We start from the raw sequence: 21,806 nt of genomic DNA on the forward strand, positions 1-21,806 counted from the left end.
ATCTGCTGTTTGTTAGGAGTGTGGCTAGACTGTAGGAACTCAAGAACTGCCTGGAAACAGTTGCTGCACTTGAGCAGACTCATTAAGGCAGAAGAAGATATGAAGTGGCCATAAATTACTCTCATAAAAGGCAATACATGACAAATAGCTCATTAAAATCAGGAAAGACATAGAAAGTTTGAGGAAGAGTCCATGACTTTCATTCGGGAAAAAAAGTTGAAAATACTTCATGAAAAAAGAAAAAAGTGGGCTTTAGAGCTTTTTGCTTGTTTCCCAATTAGATACAAAAGCAAGTTTACAATGCTGGCAATTGAGGAAGGATAGAAAACAGAGCTGCAGAAATGGCACGAAGGTAAGGAGAGAGAAAGAGAGAGAGAGAGAGAGAGAGAGAGAGAGAGAGAGAGAGAGAGAGAGAGAGAGAGAGAGAGAGAGAAGTTTCATCATGGACTTCAGGTAACCAAGGCTGGTCTTGTCATTCTAACTAAACTCTTATCGAGAATTTTAACTCTAACTTCAACTTGATGATCCATGGACAAACTCACCTTTGTCAAAGGGAACATTTTATCGACGAAGACTTTTCAAGTTTTGTCAGATCAATACCATAAATACTCTTTCCAAGCTTTGACAATATCGTTATGGTCTCCCTAGAACTGCACAGGTGAATCCTGTCCAGGAAGGGAAGATTACTGCAGTGTCTAAAAGATCATTCAAACTATGATGGTCACCAACAAAGTTGGACCCTGGGCCTTCTTGTTCATTATTTATAAGCAGAGCTACAACCCATTAAGACAACTAATTTAAAGTCATTAATGTTTCTGGCTATTTTACTTCAACTAAATGAATAATTTATAGCCACTTAGTAATAAAAAGGAAGAATATATGTGTCTTAACGTAAGTCTGTATCCTAGGAACAGTTCATCAAGATAAAAGACCACACTGGAGGTTATATTCAAGAAAAATGGAAGGAAACTGAATTTGCATGTTCTCTATACCATGCGGCTGGGAAGCATGGGCGTGAACTTTAGGTCATGATCCTGATGGAAGAGAAGGCACCTTATGCCTCCAGCATCTGTTTGGTTCAGAGTTCCTTCCAGATATTCCCACAATGTCATGCATATCTCCACTTCCATGTGATTTATAGATTCCTTTTACTTTTCCTACCAGACGTGGCCTTCCAACTTACTCCATGGTAAATATCTAGACAACTTCTGAGGATCTCTTTCTCTGTGAAGCCTTCCTTAATTATTCTTTGTTGGCAAATGTTTCACAACAACCTCCAATACCACCATGTATTTACTATGACTGTGCATGTCTAATTCTGGGTTTCTTTTAGAAAACGATTACTGTTGATGGACAGAGATATTTACTAGTGACACATTTTATATATGTATAGCATCTTGAAAAGGTTGAGTAAATAGTTTAAAATATACAAAGCAGGACTAGTATCATAATTTCAGAACTCTTTAGAGTCATAAGAAGCCTGAGTGAGGGATTCCTGGCTCTATGCTGTCTCAAAAAAGGATATGTCTCTCCTTATAGAACACTGTAGCTCCTAACACTCTCTCAGCAGCTCTGATGACACAGAATAAAACTTGCCAATGCAAAGGAAACTACATATACTTCCTTGTAGTTACTAGATAAAGTTGACATAATTTCACAGCTCAAAGATCATAGCCAGGGTAGCTAAGAGCAGAACTCGAGTCATCTTGTAATTTAAATGTGTGCTACGAATTCACAGCCCTACAGTTTATTGGTTGGGTAATCTCTGACAAATCACTTAAAGATTGTCAACTTGGATTTCTTGCTTTGTTAAGTGGGGATAACACGCATGAACCTTCTGTATGTTTTTAAATGAGATAATATATGATGGCATTATGTCTAGAATATATTAAATGCTCAATGGATTCTTTGTAATTTTTGCATTCCATGAGTTTTCTCGAGAACTCTCTCATTGCTTTGCCCATTAATCTCTCTATCCACCTCTCTTTCTATTCATCCATCTTTACATGCAGTAAAATGATATCCTAGGCAAATTCTTTGCTACACAATTATACTACTGAGAGCATAAAAGATCGTACTTTCCTTCACATAACCATACAATTGAAGAAGGTGACACAAGTACCCACGTGCCTTTAGAACCAACAATGAGAATAAAGTAAATGTTGAAGAAATATCCCATGACTGTGAGGGACTAGAGACAACACTGGCTTTTAGGAGAGGCATGAGATGATAATGTGCTTCACAGAGAAAACTCCTAAATTAAAATTTGAAGGTGAAGAGGGGCTGGTCTTTCCCAGTACTCCCTGACTTCCCCACTCCCCCAGATCCACTCTTCCATTTCCCTTCGGAAAAGAGCATGTCTCCCATGGATATCAACCAAATGCATCATAACAAGTTACAATAGTCACGCATTTATCCTTGTATAAAGGTTAGACAAGACAACCTAGTAGGAAAAAGGGCACCCAAGTGCAGGCCAAAGAGTCAGAGGCAGTCCCTATTCTTACTGTTAGAAGTACCATAAGAACACCAAGTTCTACAATCACAACATAAATGCAAAGGGCCTAGATCAGATCTGTACAGTCTTCAGTCTCTGTGAACCCATATGGCCCCTTATTAGTTTATTCTGTGAGGCATGTTCTCACAGTGTCTTGATCACTCTGCTTCTAGAAACCTTCCTCTCCCTCTTCTTCTCATTTCCCTAAGCTCTGCCTAGAGTTTGGCCATGAGTCTTTCTTATCAGTTTCTGGATGAAGCAAGGGTAGCTATAAACTCTATTAAACTGTGCTTCTTTCACCTTCTAGATTCTTCATTTTGAATATATGTTCCTGTGGAGCTATTGAGCTGACTGAAATATGACTAAAATAAAGTAATATGGACAGCAAGACAAATAGTAACAAATGACAAAGCTACAGAACACATATCCAGTGTGCATCTTGTGATTTGCTATGTGCTATTTTGATCCTTGCTTCATGTTACATGGCTTGATTATACAAAAAACAATTTGAAGAGACACCACTGCCTTCCATGAATCATAGTTGTCCTTGGGACACATCTGAAAATTATTATCGGAAGATTTGAACCTAAACCCAAATCAACTATAAAACAAAATGGTGTGTGTGTGTGTGTGTGTGTGTGTGTGTGTGTGTGTGTGTGTGTATGTTTACACATACAAATGTCCATGGCACATTTGTTGCACGTATGGATGGTAGAGGACAACTTGTGGGTTCCGAGGATGGCATGAGGGTTGTCAAACTTGTTGGCAAGTGCCTTCATGGGACTAAGCCATCTTATCAGTGAAATGCAATATGGAATGAGGAATTTAGACCTTATAATTTAGGTCATTTGAGTATAAGGGCTTACCTTTTGGTATATACTCACACTCATATGCCTTAGGAGAAATTCAAGGAAACACCTAAATCAGTCTTTATTGCAGCTAACAGAGTATAAGTAAATTGCTTTAGGTAGAGATATGATGTAGCCATATATAGTGTGTTCTCAAAAGATCATTCTAGCTATCAGGTAGAAGGTAGATTTGTGAATGATAAGTTTAGAAGAGAGGGTGCTGGAGGAATCCCAGTTAGGAGTAAGAATGTGCCAAATAAGATAGAGCCTGTGGTCCAGAAATAAGGAGTGAATTTTTAAGTTTCTAAATGCTAAATGTATATCCAAGTGGCAGAGAATACCCAGACCATTTTTTATAAGGGTTGATAATGTGCCCAGCTATGGGCCAAGTACCTCTTGGATGTCATTCCCTACCTACATGTGAGCCTGGTATTATAATTTTATTTTATTTTTTTTATTTTATATTTATTTATTTATTTATTTATTTATTTATTTATATATTTTGATTTTTTAAGACAGGGTTTCTCTGTGTAGCCCTGGCTGTCCTGGAACTCACTTTGTAGACCAGGCTGGCCTCAAACTCAGAAATCCACCTGCCTCTGCCTCCCAAGTGCTGGGATTAAAGGCATGCTCCACCACGCCTGGCTTTTATTTTATTTTATTAGATATTTTCTTTATTTACATTTCAAATGCTATCCCGAAAGTTCCCTATACCCTCCCACCGCCCTGCTCCCCTACCCACCCACTCCCACTTCTTGGCCCTGGCATTCCCCTGTACTGGGGCATACAAAGTTTGCAAGACCTAGGGGCCTCTATTCCCAATGATTGCTGACTAGGCCATCTTCTGCTACATATACAGCTAAAAATATGAGCTCTGGGGGACAAAGTTTGGAGCTAAGATGAAAGGATGGACCATCCAGAGACTACCCCACCCAGGCATCCATCCCATAATTAGCCACCAAACCCAGGCACTATTGCATATGTTAGCAAGATTTTGCTGAAGGGACTCTGATATAGCTGTCCCGTGTGAGGCTATACCAGTGCCTGACAATTACAACAATGGATGCTCACAGTCATCTATAAGATAGATCACAGGGCCCCCAATAGTGGAGGTAGAGAAAGTACCCAAGGAGCTGAAGGGGTCTGAAACCCTATAGGTGGAACAACAATATGAAATAACCAGTACCCCCAGAGCCTAGTATCACTAACTCAAATTCATAGACGGGAAACAGGAATTATGCAGTTTTACTTACTTAAAATAGACCATCCTGTAAAACAGTAGAAAATGAAGTTTGCAATCTTATTTTTAAAAAACCATCTTCTAAACTTCAGGAGACTCAAGCAGCTCTTGTTCTAATTTGGACCTCTTCTCTGATTTATTTGAATGCTAAACCCTCCTTTCCACAGCCTGCAGGACACTGGGGAGTGGCTACTTAACAGTTACCTCATAAAACCATGTCACAAATATGAAGACAACAATTAAGCCCCTTCCCCAAAATCCTGCCCAGTCTGATGAGTGATGCAGCAGCTTAGCATCTACCAGGCCTCTTAGGAGGAAGCCCATGCTACAGAAACACATTGGAGCTGATTTTAGCCATGTACTCAATTCCATGACTCTGGTTCTCAGCTACCCATTCCATCTGCTAGAAACTATTGGGCACCATACACTGGACACAGAGCCTAATGAAGCAGAGAGAAGCCAGGTGTTCTCGCTCTGGGCCAGGAGGCCCACAGCCACCTTGGCAGCAGGGGGAGGAAAGACACCACAGAAGATTCAGACCATCATATTTCGGCTTTCTGATGGCCTGTGCAGGGTAATGGAGCATTTCTAAGTTGTGTTTCTGTGGCTGCTTCTGTTGGGCAAGATGGTAATAAATGTTCCAGGGGAAATACAGAGTCTGCAGGCAAGATGGTATCACAGACAATGAATGCAACCAAGCAGCCTTGTACTGCAGGCCTCCCAGAGTCTTAACAGAATTAAAAGCAATACATAAATCTCCAAGAAGAGGTGTGTACAGAATTTTGATTACAAAGTGCTAACCCCACCCCCCAAATGTGTGTGTGCTCTTGGGTATATGCATGTGAACACCCACATATACGTGAATATAAGAAGGCAACAACTAGTGGCTTTCTCTATCATTTCCACTTTATTTTAGGAGACAAACTCTGCCTGAAACTTGTGTTCACTGATTCATCAAAAATGGCTACCCAATAAGTGCCCAGGTAAACTTTTGCCTCTGCCTCCCCAGCACCATGATAACAGGTATGCAACACAACACAGGGCTTTTTACATGGGTGTGGAGGAACTGGATCCCAGGTCTTCATACTTTCGAGCAAGTCCCTTACAAACTGAGTTATCTCCCCAGGTCAACAAAATCTCAAGAGAAGTGTGATAAACAGCTGGTATATGCACTACTTCCCTTCTTCTCCAGCATCCAGAACCAGTGGTGGCAACATTGTCATCATTACACTGCTCCTGAACCATTTAAGCAATGCTTTGATGACATTAGTTTGATGTACTGTGTGTCAGTCAGTCTGCCTGTGGTGGGAAGCATTTTATGAAGATCAGTATGAATGAGGATCTTTTAAATACCATCAATTCCAAAGATAAAAACTACAAGTGACTTCAGATGCTTATATATTCAACCAGCATTCATTAAGTGCATTGTATGTATTGGGTTTATAACTATGAAGCATCTATTTGAGAGAGAAAGACAACAAACAAGCACAGAAAAACAATCTTTGGCTATAGTCTTATGGAATATTCATATGCATGCTAATGTAACAGATAGTAGCCAATCCAAAAGGAGAAAAAAATTCTGACATTTAACATGGTAGAAAGTGATATGAGAGATGTAAGGAACCAGGTAGCACAGCAGCTATTGGTAGTGGAAGACCCAGAAAGAACCATGCATGGGAAGCATTAGAGAGGTCTCTATGCTAGCTATGTTCATGATGTGTGACATCAACCAGTGCAAGGAAAATCAGAGCAGATGATATTAGGGAAGAAAGCAGCATGTAGATCATTATGATACAGGGTCTTTACTTCAGAGTTTAGCGTGCAGATGGCATTCCAAGAAGAGGAGGAAACTGCCCAAGGGTCATAAGTAAATATTAACTAGCATAGGATTTTGATTTTTTAATTTCTATAATATACATTAAAAATGAAAATAAATTTTAGTAATGTTTTAAATAAGCAGATAATATCAACATGTAATCAACATACTGATTTTTTAAATTTACTGTTTTTTATTAGATATTTTCTTTATTTACATTTCAAAGGTTATCCCCTTTCCTGGTTTCCCCTCTGAAAACCCCCTATCCCACCACACCTCCACTCCCCAACCCACCCACTCCTGCTTCCCTGGCCTGGCATTCCCTTATATTGTGGCATTCACAAGTCCAAGGGCTTCTCCTCACACTGATGTCCGACAAGACCATCCTCTGCTACATATGTGGCTGGAATCATGGGTCTCTCCATGCATACTCTTTGTATGGTGGTTTAGTCCCTGGGAGCTCTGGGGGTACTGGTTGGTTCATATTGTTGTTCCTCCTATGGGGTTGCAAACCCCTCAGCTCCTTGGGTACTTTCTCTAGCTCCTCCATTGGGGACCCTGTACTCAGGTACTCAATGGTTGTCTGTGAGCATCCAACTCTGTATTTGTCAGGCACTGGCAGAGCCTCTTAAGAGACATCTATATCAGGCTCCTGTAAGCAAGCATTTATTGTCATCCACAATAGTGTCTAGGATTTTCAAAGAAGTAGTCTGGTTGTTGTGTAGAAGGAGACTGAGTCAGATGCAGAGTATAGTTACAAAGAGACAGCAAGAGGTGGTTACAGTCATGATTATGAAAAAGGAAGGCAGGACATAGCTTTTACATACATTGAAGAGCTACACTTAGATTTATTCATTAGAATGCTGAGACTCCATGTAACAAACAAGGGATAGTATCCATCCACAGTCTATCTCAACTGCTGTGTGTTCATTAACAGTCTCAACCTGAAATTCTGTCTGCCCTGACTAGGCAAAACAAATTACAAAGACCAATTTTAGAAAAAAAAAAAGAAGCAAAAGAATTCTGTGTGACATTTTTAAAAATACTGATATAAAATGAAAAACTGCCCAATTGTCTTATATTTTTCATATAGTTTATGAAAACCGTGAAGAATAAAATGGATAGTTTTGAAGGGCTGGGTGACATAAAGATGTTTAGGATAAATGAAGAACTGAAGTCAGATTGGTCTTAAAGAAGAGAGAAACAATTTACTTGAAGCCATGTAGGTGTATGGGGTGTGAAACCATAAGAAGGCAGAACAGCCTTCTTGGTAAACCTAAAAAAAAATAAAGATGCATAGGTAAAGATGAGTGTGATTTTATGTGACCTGAATGTGCAACCCAGGAAAACATACAGCCCAGCATTTATGTGTGTTGGCTGCAAGCTGCCTGAGCATTCTCACAATTTCCCTAGACTGCTAGAGCAATCTTCTAGTTTGATGAGTACCATTTTAGGGAACTGGAAAACTGAGACTCATAGAAAGGAATGACTTTTTCAAAACCATGCAAATGGAGGCTGATTGGGTCAGCATTAGCATACCACCATTCCAGACTTCGAGAAGACTGCTATTTACTGCATGGGTTCCAGAAATAAACTCTGTAACTGCCTCTGTTTTGATAGATGACCTCCCATAATATGACAATCTTGTCTGCCTTTTCACCATCCTGATTTAAAGTTCACAGAGTTAGGCCCAAGATCCTCTCAACAAACACCAAGCACCACTCTGCCATGTTTTCAAACACTGATTTAGATATAGCTATAAATGTCCCTCTTTGTAGGGAAGACAACCCTAAGAACTCTGTCCATCAAGGGAGGAGTCAGAGAGAAGCAAATGATCATACACAGAGGGTCCCAGTACTAACACAGACAAAGAAAATCTAGGAGACTTCACAGTGAGTTGGGACTGCCACAGTTAATGAAGTCTTTTAGTGCTCCTCAACCTGTGGGTTGCTACTCCTTTTGGGGATGAATGGCCTTTTCATAGGGGTAATCGAAGACCATCAGAAAACATAATTATTTACATTACAGCTAAAAATTGTGGTTATAAAGTAGCAATGAAAATACTTTTATGGTTGGGGGTCACCATACATGTAGAATTGTATTAAAGGGTCACAGCATTAGAAGGGTTGAAAACCACTGTTGTAGGGTATCTGCTGACACGTGCTAGTGCTGCTTTTACTGTCTTGATGAGATCATCTATAAAATGTGAATTATTGTACATGTTAAAAAAGGGTTCTGCTGAAAACCATATACAGTGTACATACCAGTTAGCCTGCTGCCTGGAATAAGTTAAAGGTGAGTAATTGGGAAGACATAATTTATAGGGGTCAGTTTATTTATTTAAGACACACAAAGAGAATTCCAGAAGAGGGAATGTGGAGGTCAGAGCACACAGATTTAGTAGAAACAGTAAAGAGTTGCACACCATGTAGTTTCAAGTGTCATATTCATAAACCTGAACACACAAAAGATGACATAGGAATGAAGTTGCGGTAGAGAGAGGAGTGAGAGGGGCAAGGAAGAGCAATGAGCCAGAGATCCGCATGACCTCACCAAACAAACATGCAGGTTCAGAAGTCAGACAACAATAAGTGGGATCCTCCCACATGCAGAGTCACACAGGTACTCAGAGGAAATGATGATGATGTGAGATGACAGAGGAAAGAGACAAGGATGAGCAGATCTGCTCTATCTAACTAAATGTGGACCATTGCATGAGATTTTACTACAATGTGAGCCAGCTGCACCTCAGACAGGTCTAATGGAATGATCCAGGGGCTGCAGCATCAGAATAGAAATAAGAACCAGTTCTATGTAATCTATGATGCTTATGCTCTCAACTGCTCTATTCTTCGGGGTTCTAAACTATGGTTTCCTAACAGCGCTCCTAGGAGCCCTTGTTTTTTCAGTCCCAGACAATAGTTCTCATGCCTTCTACAAGCATGCACTGCTTCTCTTGTTCTGTTAGTAGGAACACCCTTGAAAAGGGTACCAGCTTGCAGGTTCTGGTTATAGAGACTCTCCTTATATCCCCTTGTAACAACTTTACAATTTGAAGTGTTTATTGTCATCCTCAGATGAGGCAGCATGGTTCTCAGAGAGGTGAGCTCTAACCCTAGGGGCACACCTATTATCTTCAAGGGAGCTTAACAGGGAGGGAAGCGACCAAGTCATAGGAGCAGTTGGGAGGCACTGGACAAGGTTTCTTGTATCTGGGAACACAGGAAAGACTTCTGTCTTCTGGCTCAGTGCCAGGAGTTCCTACCTCGAGATTTGTTCCTCCGCTTCCTCTTCCCTGCAGAGGTGCTGCTGCGCGAGGCTGGCTGCAACTGACCGATCTCCACTGGTGTGTTAGCACGGAAACTCTCCTTGAACTTCTGCATCAGGGACTCCACTGTTTCCTGTGTCGCCTCAGCTGCTGCTACAGGGTGGCAATGGGGCTGAGGTTAAGGCTTGACCCACTCGCAGTCTCTGGGGGACTGGGACTGGCCACCTTAAGTCTCTGAAACTCCATCTCTGTCTGACCCACTAATAACACTCAACTACAGGTCATTACACTAGGCTAAGGACAAATACAATGTTGGCATTATTTATTATCTACTGGATTTTAGGAATTAGGATAGGCTCTTGATATATGATAGTGAAAAGTAGGTATAGTCTATGGTTCAAATAACTTCATATATATATATGTATATATATACATATATATATATATAGACATATATATATATACATATATATATGTATATATATATATACATATATATATGGGCAGTTCCAACATCAAGAGATGTTTTTTGAAATAGAATGAAGGACACCTCACCCACCCAGAAGTCAAGGCAGCCTTATTGGAAAAGGCACTATTGCAATCAAACTCATAATGATACATAGCAAGTAGAAAAGACAGCAGAGGAGGGTAGGCATGAAGAACATTGGGGCTGAGAGTGTCCTAGGCAGAGTAGAAGCAAGGGTGATGATCTGAGGGCAGAGCAGGGAAGCTCTTCAGTAAGAGAAGGAATTGCAGTGTAGGTGTGATGGAGTTTGCACACAGAATGTGCTAAGGAATGAAGCATGAGAATAAGGACACCTTGTACACTAGATTTAATTTAGATTTCATCTAAATGGAGAAGATTTACCACTGAATGGCTTCAAAGAAGAAGATAACATATTTAAATTCAGTCTCTCTGCTAACTATTATTAATGAAAGAGAGGGGAAATACAGAGAAATGGGAAAGGAGGCAGAAACTAAGAGTTCTGCATAAGTCACTCAGGGACAATGTAAGTCTGAATGGTCACAGTGGCAGTGGAGAGCACACAACAGCTTATTGATGAAACTATAGCATTGTGGGATGCAGCTCACTTAAGTCCACATCCCAAATTTAGCAAAGGAAGAAAAGGGCTTCCAAACAAGTCATAGGACTTTGCCAGCAACCAGTAGTCAAGCCCATAAATCTGCCAATGTATGTGCAACAACCCACTGGTGATTTACCCGTGGCTAAACTTTCAGTTTCCAAATTGAGACCAATAGGAAATCCCTGTGGATAGACAAAGTGAGGTCAGAAGTTTATAGAGAAACTATAGATGATAAAAGAAAAAAATAGAGGGAGGATTAAGAAAGAAGATGAGAGATATTATCAAAGGCAGCAGGAGGAAACCAGAAGAAGAAAACAGAACACACCTAAGTGGCCTCAGTGCCTTTGTTCTGAGAAATGTCCAAAGCCAGCCATGCCTTTGAAATCTTCAAACTCAGTCTCCCTCCACCCACATCTGCAGAGGACAGGAATATCTTCTCAGGTGCAGTTTCCTACCTCTTGATGCCACGAGGTGGCATGCACTCGAGATTCACTTTTCTTTGGATGGATTTCTTCAGATTAGATAGCGGAACCTCTCTAACCTCTCAACACCTACTTATTGTTTTCGTAGGAAAAAAATATCAACTTAGACAGATGTGTCTGCAAGGTAAGTCAAAACCAGAGGGTGAATTTGGATATTAGGTTCTGTGGGAAGCCACATCTTCAGGGACACAGGGAGAATCAGATTGCTAAGAAACACAATTGACAATGCAAATGAGCCATATGGTGGCATTATAGCTTCCTCAACTCTGTCTTTTGCTGTCTTCTCCCGAGTCTCCTCAAGTCAGGTCTATGAAGGTGATCCAAGGAGATTCCCCTTACATGTTCCCTGTTATACCCTCAGGCTGCAGTACAATTCTGATAGGCAATGCTATGTGAAACTTAATTCAGTATGCACACAAAAGAATGATGAAGCAGAACCATAAAAGGAGGCTAGCCTCTGCTCAAACGTTTAGAAGAAGAAATGTTCAGACATCCACAAATGAAGAAAAGGAAAAAGAAGAGAGGGAGGGGGAAAAGGAAAAAGAAATTTCAGAAAAGAGAAAAAGCAATATCGGTGGGCTGGAAAGGAGAACCTCACCAAGGGTGTCTCCATTTTAATGTTGTATTTCCTGCCTCAGTATCTGCAAAAAAATGTTCTTTGTTTTTAGTATTTTATTATGGTAGCCCTTGTGATGTTTATAATGCAAAACCACTATGATTATGACTTAATAATTAGCAAATTAATATGAGCTATATAACAAACAAACTGGACTAGTATGGTAAATGATGCTACAGGAGTTTGTAGCAGAAGTTATCAAGTAGTCTAAAAAAAGGAAGCGGCAACAAACCACAGGAGGTCATACAGGAGATGAATCAGAAGCCTAACTTCAACCTTGGCCCTAACCCTAATCTTTGATCTCTGGGACCTCTTTAGCATGGACCATTATTTCAAATTAGAGAATAGTCATATTTGTATTCATAGAAGATTGTACAGGCAAAGGAAAATAAAGAGTTCCTTAACAAAGGGGCCAAGGAGATGGCTCACTGAGTAAATGCACTCATTCATAAGCATAAGGACTGAGGTCACATTGCAAGCCCAAAAGAATGAAAACAAGCCAGGTGTCACTAAGTGCTTCTGTAACCCCACTGTTGGAGAAGGGATAGAGACATGAAAATCTAAGGAGTTTCTGACTACCAGCCTTTCCGCACATATGTACCTATACATGCTCATACAGAGGAAAGGGGAGAGGAGGAGAAACAAAAGTAGAATGACTACATAGGAACAAAGCATGAACATAGTCCAAGTACAAGCTGATAGTGGCCTTCGATAGGGTAGCAATAGTAGAGACAGAGAAGTAGAGAAAGCAATGGAGACCATGGGGAGAAGTGGTGAAATAGTATACATTGTGAAGTCAGCCAAGTTGAGGGTTATAGTGGATAGTAAATACCCAAAGAATGTGACATACTATAAAAATAGCAAAGGAGAGGAGGGCAATGAGTGTTCCTCCTCTTCTTCTTGGTTTGAACAACTGTGAAGTGATGATGCCTAGGTAAGATAAGGACCATATTTAACAGAAATGAATATGAGTATAAGTTTGGTGATCCCATTTTAGTTCAGACTTAGGTTCTTCACAATGGTGGCTATACATGGTCTATGTATTCCTGACCTATGTCCCCTGCTCTCTACTCATACCATCAGATCTGCAACTTCCTTCCACATCTAAAATGCCAAGTGAAACCCTGGCTGGATCATCACCTTGCTTCCTGTCATCTGGCTCCTAACGCAGCAGTAGGATGTTACACCAAAGGAGAATTTGACAGCAGATTTTTCCTTTTCCCTTTTTAATTTTGTTGCTTACTTTTGATAGAGGCTAGAACTCTAGACAACTATAGATTCTGTCAGGGTCCCCTGTTTTGCAGTTCTAGTTTTTATGGAGATCAATAAAGCAATTTTCCCACCTCTGTCTCTTTGTTTCTCACCTATGATGGCTCTGATATATATATATATATATATATATATATGCCTTGCCCTGGTGTCTTAATATTTTTATCTTCATGCCATTCACATTGCCTACATTTTGGTGAAAAGTCCCTTCATTATCTTCTCCTAACAGTTCCATTCTAGCATATTTCTTTATCTGGTCTTCACACATTTTCCATATCTTTGATATTCATCAATTCCTGACCATCAGCTCTTCGTCTCCTCTTATGTTTTAGTTTTCTTAAGCTGCCATATGTTTAACTAATTGTGGCAGAGGGCAACACTTGGGGAGGGACTGTTTGCTCCTGTGAGCTGAATGTTTTTTGATCCCAATGTAACAAATCCCATCCATCTGTTTGGCTGATCTTGAGTTGGCGACAGCACCAAGAGCCCAGACAGGCTTGGGGCAGCAGTACTCATGAAAACCTCTTCATGGCTGATGTCATCCTATATTTTACTCTCCTCATCCCCACCCCTCCTGACCCAATTCAACAGTTCTCTCAATATCAATATATCAAGTTGTCTAAAGAAGCCGTGTTACCTTCGGGTATTCACTAAGCTCTACCAGCCCAGAGTAGCAAAATGTTCACCCATCGCCAGCATGAATGCAACAGATGGTGCCTGTTCTGAGCATCTCCTCAGGCCCAGAAGCAAGGAGAGAAGCAGCACTGCAGCTTCTGTCTGACTGCTGTGTAAGAGATTGACAAGCGTAATGGGCACGATCCATTAAGGTCTGAGATGATGAGGTCTGCTTCCCATCATGTGAAAAAGGAGCTAGAAAGAGGAGGAAGGAAGCTAAGTGAACACAGGTAGAAGGGAAAATCACACTCTGTAATAGAGGCAAATATTGTAGAAAATAGCTGTAAACAGGAAGGTAATGGTGAGGCAGAGCAGAGAAGAGAAGAAGGAAGTCAAAAGACAGAGAAAGAAGGTAAAAGAAGAATGTGAGAGGTTGGTATGATGAGGGAAGGAGGGAGGGAGGGAGGTGGAGACAGAGAGAGAGAGAGAAAGAGAGAGAGAGAGAGAGAGAGAGAGAGAGAGAGAGAGAGAGAGAGAGAGAGAGAGAAGGAAGAAGAAGAAGAAGAAGAAGAAGAAGAAGAAGAAGAAGAAGAAGAAGAAGAAGAAGAAGAAGAAGAAGAAGAAGAAGAAGAAGAAGAAGAAGAGGAGACTGAAAATTCTACAAAGACACAGAGGTGCACACTGATTTCCAGATTTCCAGATACCGGGCAAGTTAAAACATGTAGCCTGCAGAACATACTGTGCCTAAACCCAGACTCTACTGTGTAACCAATCTGCCATTCATAATGTAATTTCTGTATGCACTTTCACTGAAATGGGCATAGATTTGGGTTCAAGTTTCAGTAGCATATCCTTCACTCTCTTTAATTTTTGTAGACACTTCTAATATGTGTTAGAAAAAAATTTCACAGTTCCCAAGCACCAACACTTTGCCAGGAAATGATCTTGGCATTTCTTTATGTTTTCTCATTTCCTTCTCCTAACAAGTTTAAAAGGCAACTATCATTCACTGCTGTTTAGAAGTAGACACAGACTCAGAGAAATTAGGTGATCTTCCAAGGCCATAAAGCTGAGATTTGAACTCATATAATAATGATGGATGTTCTAGCTCCACATACTGCACCATGCTCATACCCAGGGCCTCTCGTCAGATTGGTGTAAAGAGAGGTGCATGTTAATCTTACACTTTGGATGCCATTTCTGCAGGCCTACATAGCTGCTCAGATGGCCAACCTTTCTTCAGATAATCTAGGCTGGCGCTTTCATGGAGTCTGGACCTTACTGGACCCCTCTGAAGACTGCCTTGAGGTCCAAGGTCTATTCTAATCTCATTTTGCACGTCTCCTTCATTATAGATTTATGCAAGGAAGATAAAGCAACTAATGGATGTTCATTGGTCATATTATCCTGTGAAGTTAGGAAAGACCATGGGATTAGTTAACTTTCTGATTCTTATTAGAGAATTCATGATGGAAACAACTTATTGGCAGAAGGCTCCATTTTGCTAAACAGCTTATAAAGAATCAGTGAATGATAATGGGGAATTCATGGCAACTGGAAGCTCCAAGTATGGCTGTGTGATCTTGCTACAGATGCTTTCTATATGGTACTTAACAAGCAGCAAGAGGCTAGAGTTGGAAGCATTGTGAATCATAACCTTAGTGCTTACTTATTTCCCATGACTTCTTTTCCACCTCTTAAAAGGTTACCTCTCAAAGCAAGCAGCATGAACTAGGTACTAAGTATTCAAATACATAAACTTGCTGGTGATATTTTTACATTTACTATTAATACTTGATATCATGAAGCTATTTCACCTACATAGAAATGTTCTTTCCTCTGAATTGACAAGGTCTCATTAAGGCATGAGGCCTGAAGTTTATGAGATTTTTAAGGACCCCTTCTCATATTATAAATTCAGTAATCAATTGCTGGGAAGAGGAGGCTCTGAGCCACTTACCAACCTGTGAATCATGCAGGAAGCTCCAGAAATACAGCTTCTATGAGTTATAGGAAGTTATAAATATGCACCATCATACCCAAAGTTTACATGGGTATTAGAGATTCAAACCCATATTCCTATGCTTGCACAACAGGCACTTGGCTAATTGAACCATCTCTCTGCTTTCCCTTTGTCTTAAACATTTTCTTAAATCTTTGGTGCATAGCACAGCTTAACTTCAATATTTAGTGCTGGCATATGCTATTCCCATTGCTCCTCTCCTCTCCTTCAAGTTTTGGGGTAATTTTAGCCTCTGGTCTCTTGAGGAGGCTGTCCTATTCACGTCCATGAGCAAACACTATTTTACAGGAATTTATAGAGGTAGTTTTAGATATTATCATCAGACCAGGACACTCTGAGTAAAACACATTGCTTCCATATTGTAACTGGACCTCATGCAATCAATTAAAGACCTTGATAGAACAAAGACTTGAAGAGGAAAGAGACTATCTGCATATATGAGTTATAGAATAGACTACATAAGCTAATGCCTTAATATAAATTTACGGATGGTAGAGACATTGATACAGAATGCCTATAACCAATAATGTACATATGTGTACACACACTAATGCTTATCTCTTTGTATTTATAGACTTTGAACTTGATACACACAGATACCAAGAGTATGAAGAAAGCCATTTTAGTTTCTTTGAACATCTCAGATAGACCTAACACAAAACCAAGAACCACCCTTTTCTCAGGTTGACAAAGGTCACCCATAGAAAATAAGAACTAATGTTTTATAGAGTTCTTTTCAAGAAAAGAAAAGCAACTAAAAAGCATCCAATGTTCTTAGTTAGATGAGAAAGATGAATGACTAGAAAAAATAAAATCCAAGTTTATGTTTTAAAAAATGGCTGCCTCTTCTCAACTTTCAGGGGCTGACTAAATGATGGATAGAATTTTCTTACTCTTTAGTTTTTTTCTCTCTCATCTATTTTCTTAAACCTTTGGTGCCTGGTTTGGCTTATCCTCGAGCAAGTGCCTCCAGACAAGATAAATGAGTGAAGAACAACAAATACAAATTGAAAAGTCAGTGAATAGTCTTTTCTTATACACAGGGTCTTGGGTCTATCAATTAACTTGCAGGCTCATGGAGTGGATGTTATTTCAAGTGGGGAAACTACATCATGTATGAAAGACTGAATCAAATTTGTGGTATTTTCTTTTCTTTTGATCAAAGTGCAATACTTCCCAGGTTGAGTGGAGCTGGTTTCATGTTCCCTAGCCAGAGCACAGATGGTCTCCAAGATTCCTTCCGGCTCCAACATCTTGAAGTTCTAAATGGAAATGAATGCGCTTTTGTGAAAAGGAATACAGTTAGCACGGGGACTTCTCTCCTGTTTGCAAAGCACTTAAAAAAGATTTCTTTTATCTTCCAGATTATGATATAATTACATTATTTCCTCTTTCCTTGGCTGCTTCAAATCCTCTATATATCTCTCCTTGCTCCTTTTCAAACTCATGGCCTCCATTTTCATTAACTGTTGTTACATACGCTATGTGTATCTTTGTATATGTTGCTATTTGCATTACATTTTCAGAGCAGACCATTTGATATTGGATAACCAGTTGGTGCCCCCCCACCCCGGCCGGGTAACCATGTCTCTTACTTTCAGAATTTCTTAGTTACTTGTAGTTCTTTGTTTAGTGTGGAGGACTTCTCAGCTCCCTATCCCTGACCATGTCAGTACATTATTCTTGCAACTGCCCTATCTAGATCAATTGAATTCCCATTTTACAGAGGCCAGAGAATTGACAGGTGATTGGAAAGGCTAGAAGGTATTGCCATCACACACTACTAAGTTCTGGTTGTGGAGAAAGGGTCAAAAATATTAAAAATCTAGACAAGCTAAGTCAAAACTCCTTCATTTCAGTGAGCTGTGATACTAGAATGCTCTGGGATGAGCCACTTTCCTTTGTCACACTTCTTACTAGCTATAAGGCAGGCATTTATTCAAACCACATGGCATCTCCTTCTACAGTGTTCAAATGATGCATGCCTGAACTCCAACAAACTGTTTTCAACTAAATGAAATGTTAAAGTGCCTGTCACAGTTCATGATACACTTATATAAAATTGAGAGTGGATAGGACTGCGTCAAATATCTTTCCCCATTCGTCATAGAAAGTCCAAAGCTTCCCCAGAGTATATGTTGCACAACCTTATGGGATTTAGTCACTACCAAAATTCTACAATTATCTCATCTCTTCTAAGACTTCCCAGGACAGTCACAGGTATGTCTCTGTGCTCCTTGATACTGAAAGGCCATAGGCATTCTGTACTTTACATCTGAAATTATTCCTGTGTGGAGGATATATTCAGGCATGGGAACTATAGGCAGTGAATTGAAATGAACATTACCTCTTTCTAAAACACATCACTGGTATAGTAAACAAAGAGGTAAAGATAATAGAAAATAGTGTCCCGGGTTCCTGTGTAACTATAACACCACTGACTATGTATCTCATTGACGCCTTTGTGGTTAGAAAGAAAAATACCTGAGGCTATGAGCTACTGAGCCATCAAAGTTGCAGGCAGTGTTGTGAGGAAAAGGAGGGGCAGGTATTGTAGAGGAAATCCTACAAAACTTGTTGTTTCTGGAGCTTATATTGACAAATGATTTTATCATCAAGATTATTCATCTTTGAGTCAAAAAGAAGTCTGGGTATCCTGAACTCACCCTTGCTTCATTCCTTAAACAACAACTTAAAAATCCTTATTCAGTCACCCCAATATTTAACCCTACTACTTTTGCCTGTGTTTAGACATTGATTCCAAATGTGCTGGTATACTGATTGCACACAGTGTAAATACAGTTCAAACCTTCATGCCATTAGGTTCTCGGTGACATTTCTGAGCTTCAGCTCTTCAAATATGAAACCTACTATGTAAATAATGAAAAAGTTTGTGAATTTTTAAAAAAATACCTTTGTATGTTCTTGTTGACATTTAATGTAATAATATATACATGCTCTTAACAAATTACCCAAAGTAGATCAACAGAGTATAATAGACTTTATTATCAAGTTCACTTATGGCAGACTCTCAAAGGGTCTTGTACAGTACATGATAGGTTTTCCACATCTCATTTCAGGAACACATTGGTGTTGGACTCAGGATTGCAGTCTTCTACAGTGTTCAAATATGATTATCATTCAGTGTCTTTGAAAACCCTACCATTCCTTCCAGTGTCCTGCTGTGTCAGCCAATCCCTGTCTCCACTCAATAGCAGTCAGACCCCTTCATGCCTATACCCTGATCACGTGGTAACCCAGAACCAGGACATGACTTTGGCCTATGGTCATACAGCTGTGTTCACAGTGCATTGTCCCAGTGTGTCATATTACACAGATGGACAAACCTGAAAGACCCTATTAAATCCTGAACTTTAACCATATTATCCCAAGTAATTGGGAAATCTAAAGCACATGATAAGACTGATTAGATAAAAATAGTGAGGAGAAATTGTTTTCATGGTAAGTGGTCTACAAGGAAAGGAAATCTGCATTCTCTTATGCCCAGCACCCTTCATCTCCAGCTCTACGCCCTCCCTCATAGAGTTACATTGGATTTCTCTAGTTGATAAATTACCAAATTCACCACATTGTTCCATGTCAGTTTGCCAAGAGCATTTCATTAGACAGATAATTACAATAACAATAATAATGACATTTCCCAATTACAGAGTACTTACTATATGGCAGGTAATATTTTAAAGTAAATGGTCATTTAATTTAAACTTCATAACTACAGTGTATAGACGATTACGTCTCATTTTTTAGGCCCTTCCTGAATCCACACCTTTGCCACAGCCTCTTTGCAGATTAAACCTTCACTTGGCCATGGCCTTTTGACTTGCCATGCTGAATATCATATGTGGAGAAGTTAGTATACGCTAAGTAATCATCTGTCCCTCTAGATCCATCATCTATTTCTACTCTTTCAGTACATCTGCCACTCTCAAGAGGAAAGCTGTCACAGCTGTCTGATGGCAAAGGAAGATGAATCACTAGAGACTCAGTGCTCAGCAGCATGGAACAGGCATCCTGTAGCCTAGAACACTGTACCTGGCCAACATGAAGACAATGGGAAAACCCAGACACACAACTACCTTCCTCAGTAGTGACCATTGAGAACCACTAGGATTTTGGAGAAGTCTGTTGTGGAGTATTGTTTTGGTGGTGACAGATAGACATGTTTTTGCAGAAACAAACAAGTGTAGGTATGTCACAGAGACTTAAGTTTCAAGGGTCATACAGAAGTTACACACAGCAGCAAAGCTTTGCTGATACCTACAAATATAAATATATTGCTGGTTTTACAATATATGCAGTAAGCTAGGCTTAATGAGTAGCTTCAGAAGTGGAGAAAACAAAATAAACATCCTACTGTGAGCCAACATTCATTTAGAGGATATTTTTTAAAATTAACTGAGAGATGGCTTAGTCCTTAAGAGAGTTTACACTTCTCAGCAGCCACAATGGCCTCAGTTCTGTTCCCAGCACTCACAGCAGTCACCTACAACATTCTGTAATTCTACCATGAAGGGCTCCAATCTTCTTTCTTGGCCTCTGTAGTCACTCGTGTGCATCATTCCCTGTCTTCACATAATTAAACAACAAGAATACATTTTTCGTACAAGAAAAATTGTGAAGATGACCCCAGAAACCACAGTCACCTGAAACTTTGAAGTCATTTTTTTCATGGCATGAACTCTTGTCACAAACAAGTACCCTTCACAGGACACTTAGCCGACTAACATATGCTTTATGCTTAGCAAAGTACTCAATAAGGGAGGAAAATCAGGAGTATATTATACCAACACATGATATGGTCAGTTGGAGAGGTACAAAGAGAAGAGCATAGAAGTGGTAGAATTCTCAATACTTTGGTAATCATATTTCTCAGCAATGCTCCTTTAAAATGAGGCACGTCACACCAGTGCAAAAGGATGGTTACAAATTTAAACACATCTTAGCCAACCACATCAATCATCACGGGTTCTGTAGTGAAAATAATACAAGCAAACTATAAATACACCCTATTTTTCAATATTAAACACTTTAGAATAGGCTAGCTAAACGTACAGTCAATAATAGATTGATGCTTAGTTGGCATTCTGTAAAGCTTGAAATTTTCCACCGAATGACTTATAATTCCAATTTCTCATTTCTCTGTGACAAAAAATGCTGGTCATGCACTGCAACATAAAAGTCCAAGTTTAAATCCAAGGAATGAAACTGGGGGGTGGAGTGGCATTGAAGCAGAAACCCAGTGGATCAGGAGGCAAGGAATTAAAATTAGAGTTCCAGATCAGCTACTGTGTGACACTGAATACCTCACTCACCTCTCTGAACTGCAAACAATAAAACATTTCTGTTAGACATAGGTTAAAGTATTTGTAATCTGAGTCACTGTAGATGCTGACACTTAACATCGTGATATTCACACTTGACTATTGCCAACAAAAAGCAGTAGATCAGAATTATTCCTTTCACATCCTTTAATAGATCATGAACATACAAGAAGTACTCTGTGGCGCTCGTTCTCTGACTTAAAGTTCAACCATGCTATTTGTAGAAGGCAGAGAAATACTAGAGAAAGAGACAAAGAAAGAAATATATGCTTCTCTATCTGGTTGTGTCTCTCCTGATTCTGTTCCCATAGCTTGCTGACCATCCTCCCAATAGGTGCTGACCAGGTCTAGAATGAGTGTGTAAGAAGCAAACCTGAGTCTAATTCATAGCAAGTGAATCATCACTGAGGTGAAATCTGGAGATTAAGAAGAGACCAGCATCACTCCCCAGATTTCACCTCAGTGATGCTGGTCTCTTTTTAATCACCACTAATTTCTTAGCTCAAGCTAACCACCATCAATTGTCCCAGTAGTGCCTTTTATTTTTTTACTCTAAAGCCAGAGCCAGATGGAGAAAGGGGCCAAGTCACACTGCCTGGTAAAGCTGGAATATTTTCCCCTTGTTCTATTACATTATCACCAGCATTCTATTTTCCAACTCCTTCACTGCCTAAGCTTCTGTCCTGAAACTTGCTCTGTAGATTGACC

At 39.8% G+C, this 21,806-nt stretch overlaps 1 protein-coding gene across 5 annotated transcripts in view; it reads right to left on the bottom strand.

Moving 5' to 3' along the window:
* The window catches only part of Astn2 (astrotactin 2), a 1,023,735-nt gene that overhangs the window by 728,591 nt on the left and 273,338 nt on the right, over positions 1 to 21,806 (bottom strand). For 3 of the 5 annotated variants that reach the window (NM_207109.2, XM_006538104.3, XM_006538105.4), the window contains exon 4: positions 9,664 to 9,819. The exons of the other annotated variants lie outside the window; for them this stretch is intronic. In NM_207109.2, the coding sequence (NP_996992.1) occupies positions 9,664 to 9,819 (156 nt within the window). The remainder of the gene's footprint in view (positions 1 to 9,663; positions 9,820 to 21,806) is intronic. 5 annotated transcript variants of the gene reach the window in all.

The sequence above is a fragment of the Mus musculus genome, chromosome 4 (assembly GCF_000001635.26).
Source record: "Mus musculus strain C57BL/6J chromosome 4, GRCm38.p6 C57BL/6J".
NCBI classification, from domain to species: Eukaryota; Metazoa; Chordata; class Mammalia; order Rodentia; family Muridae; genus Mus; species Mus musculus.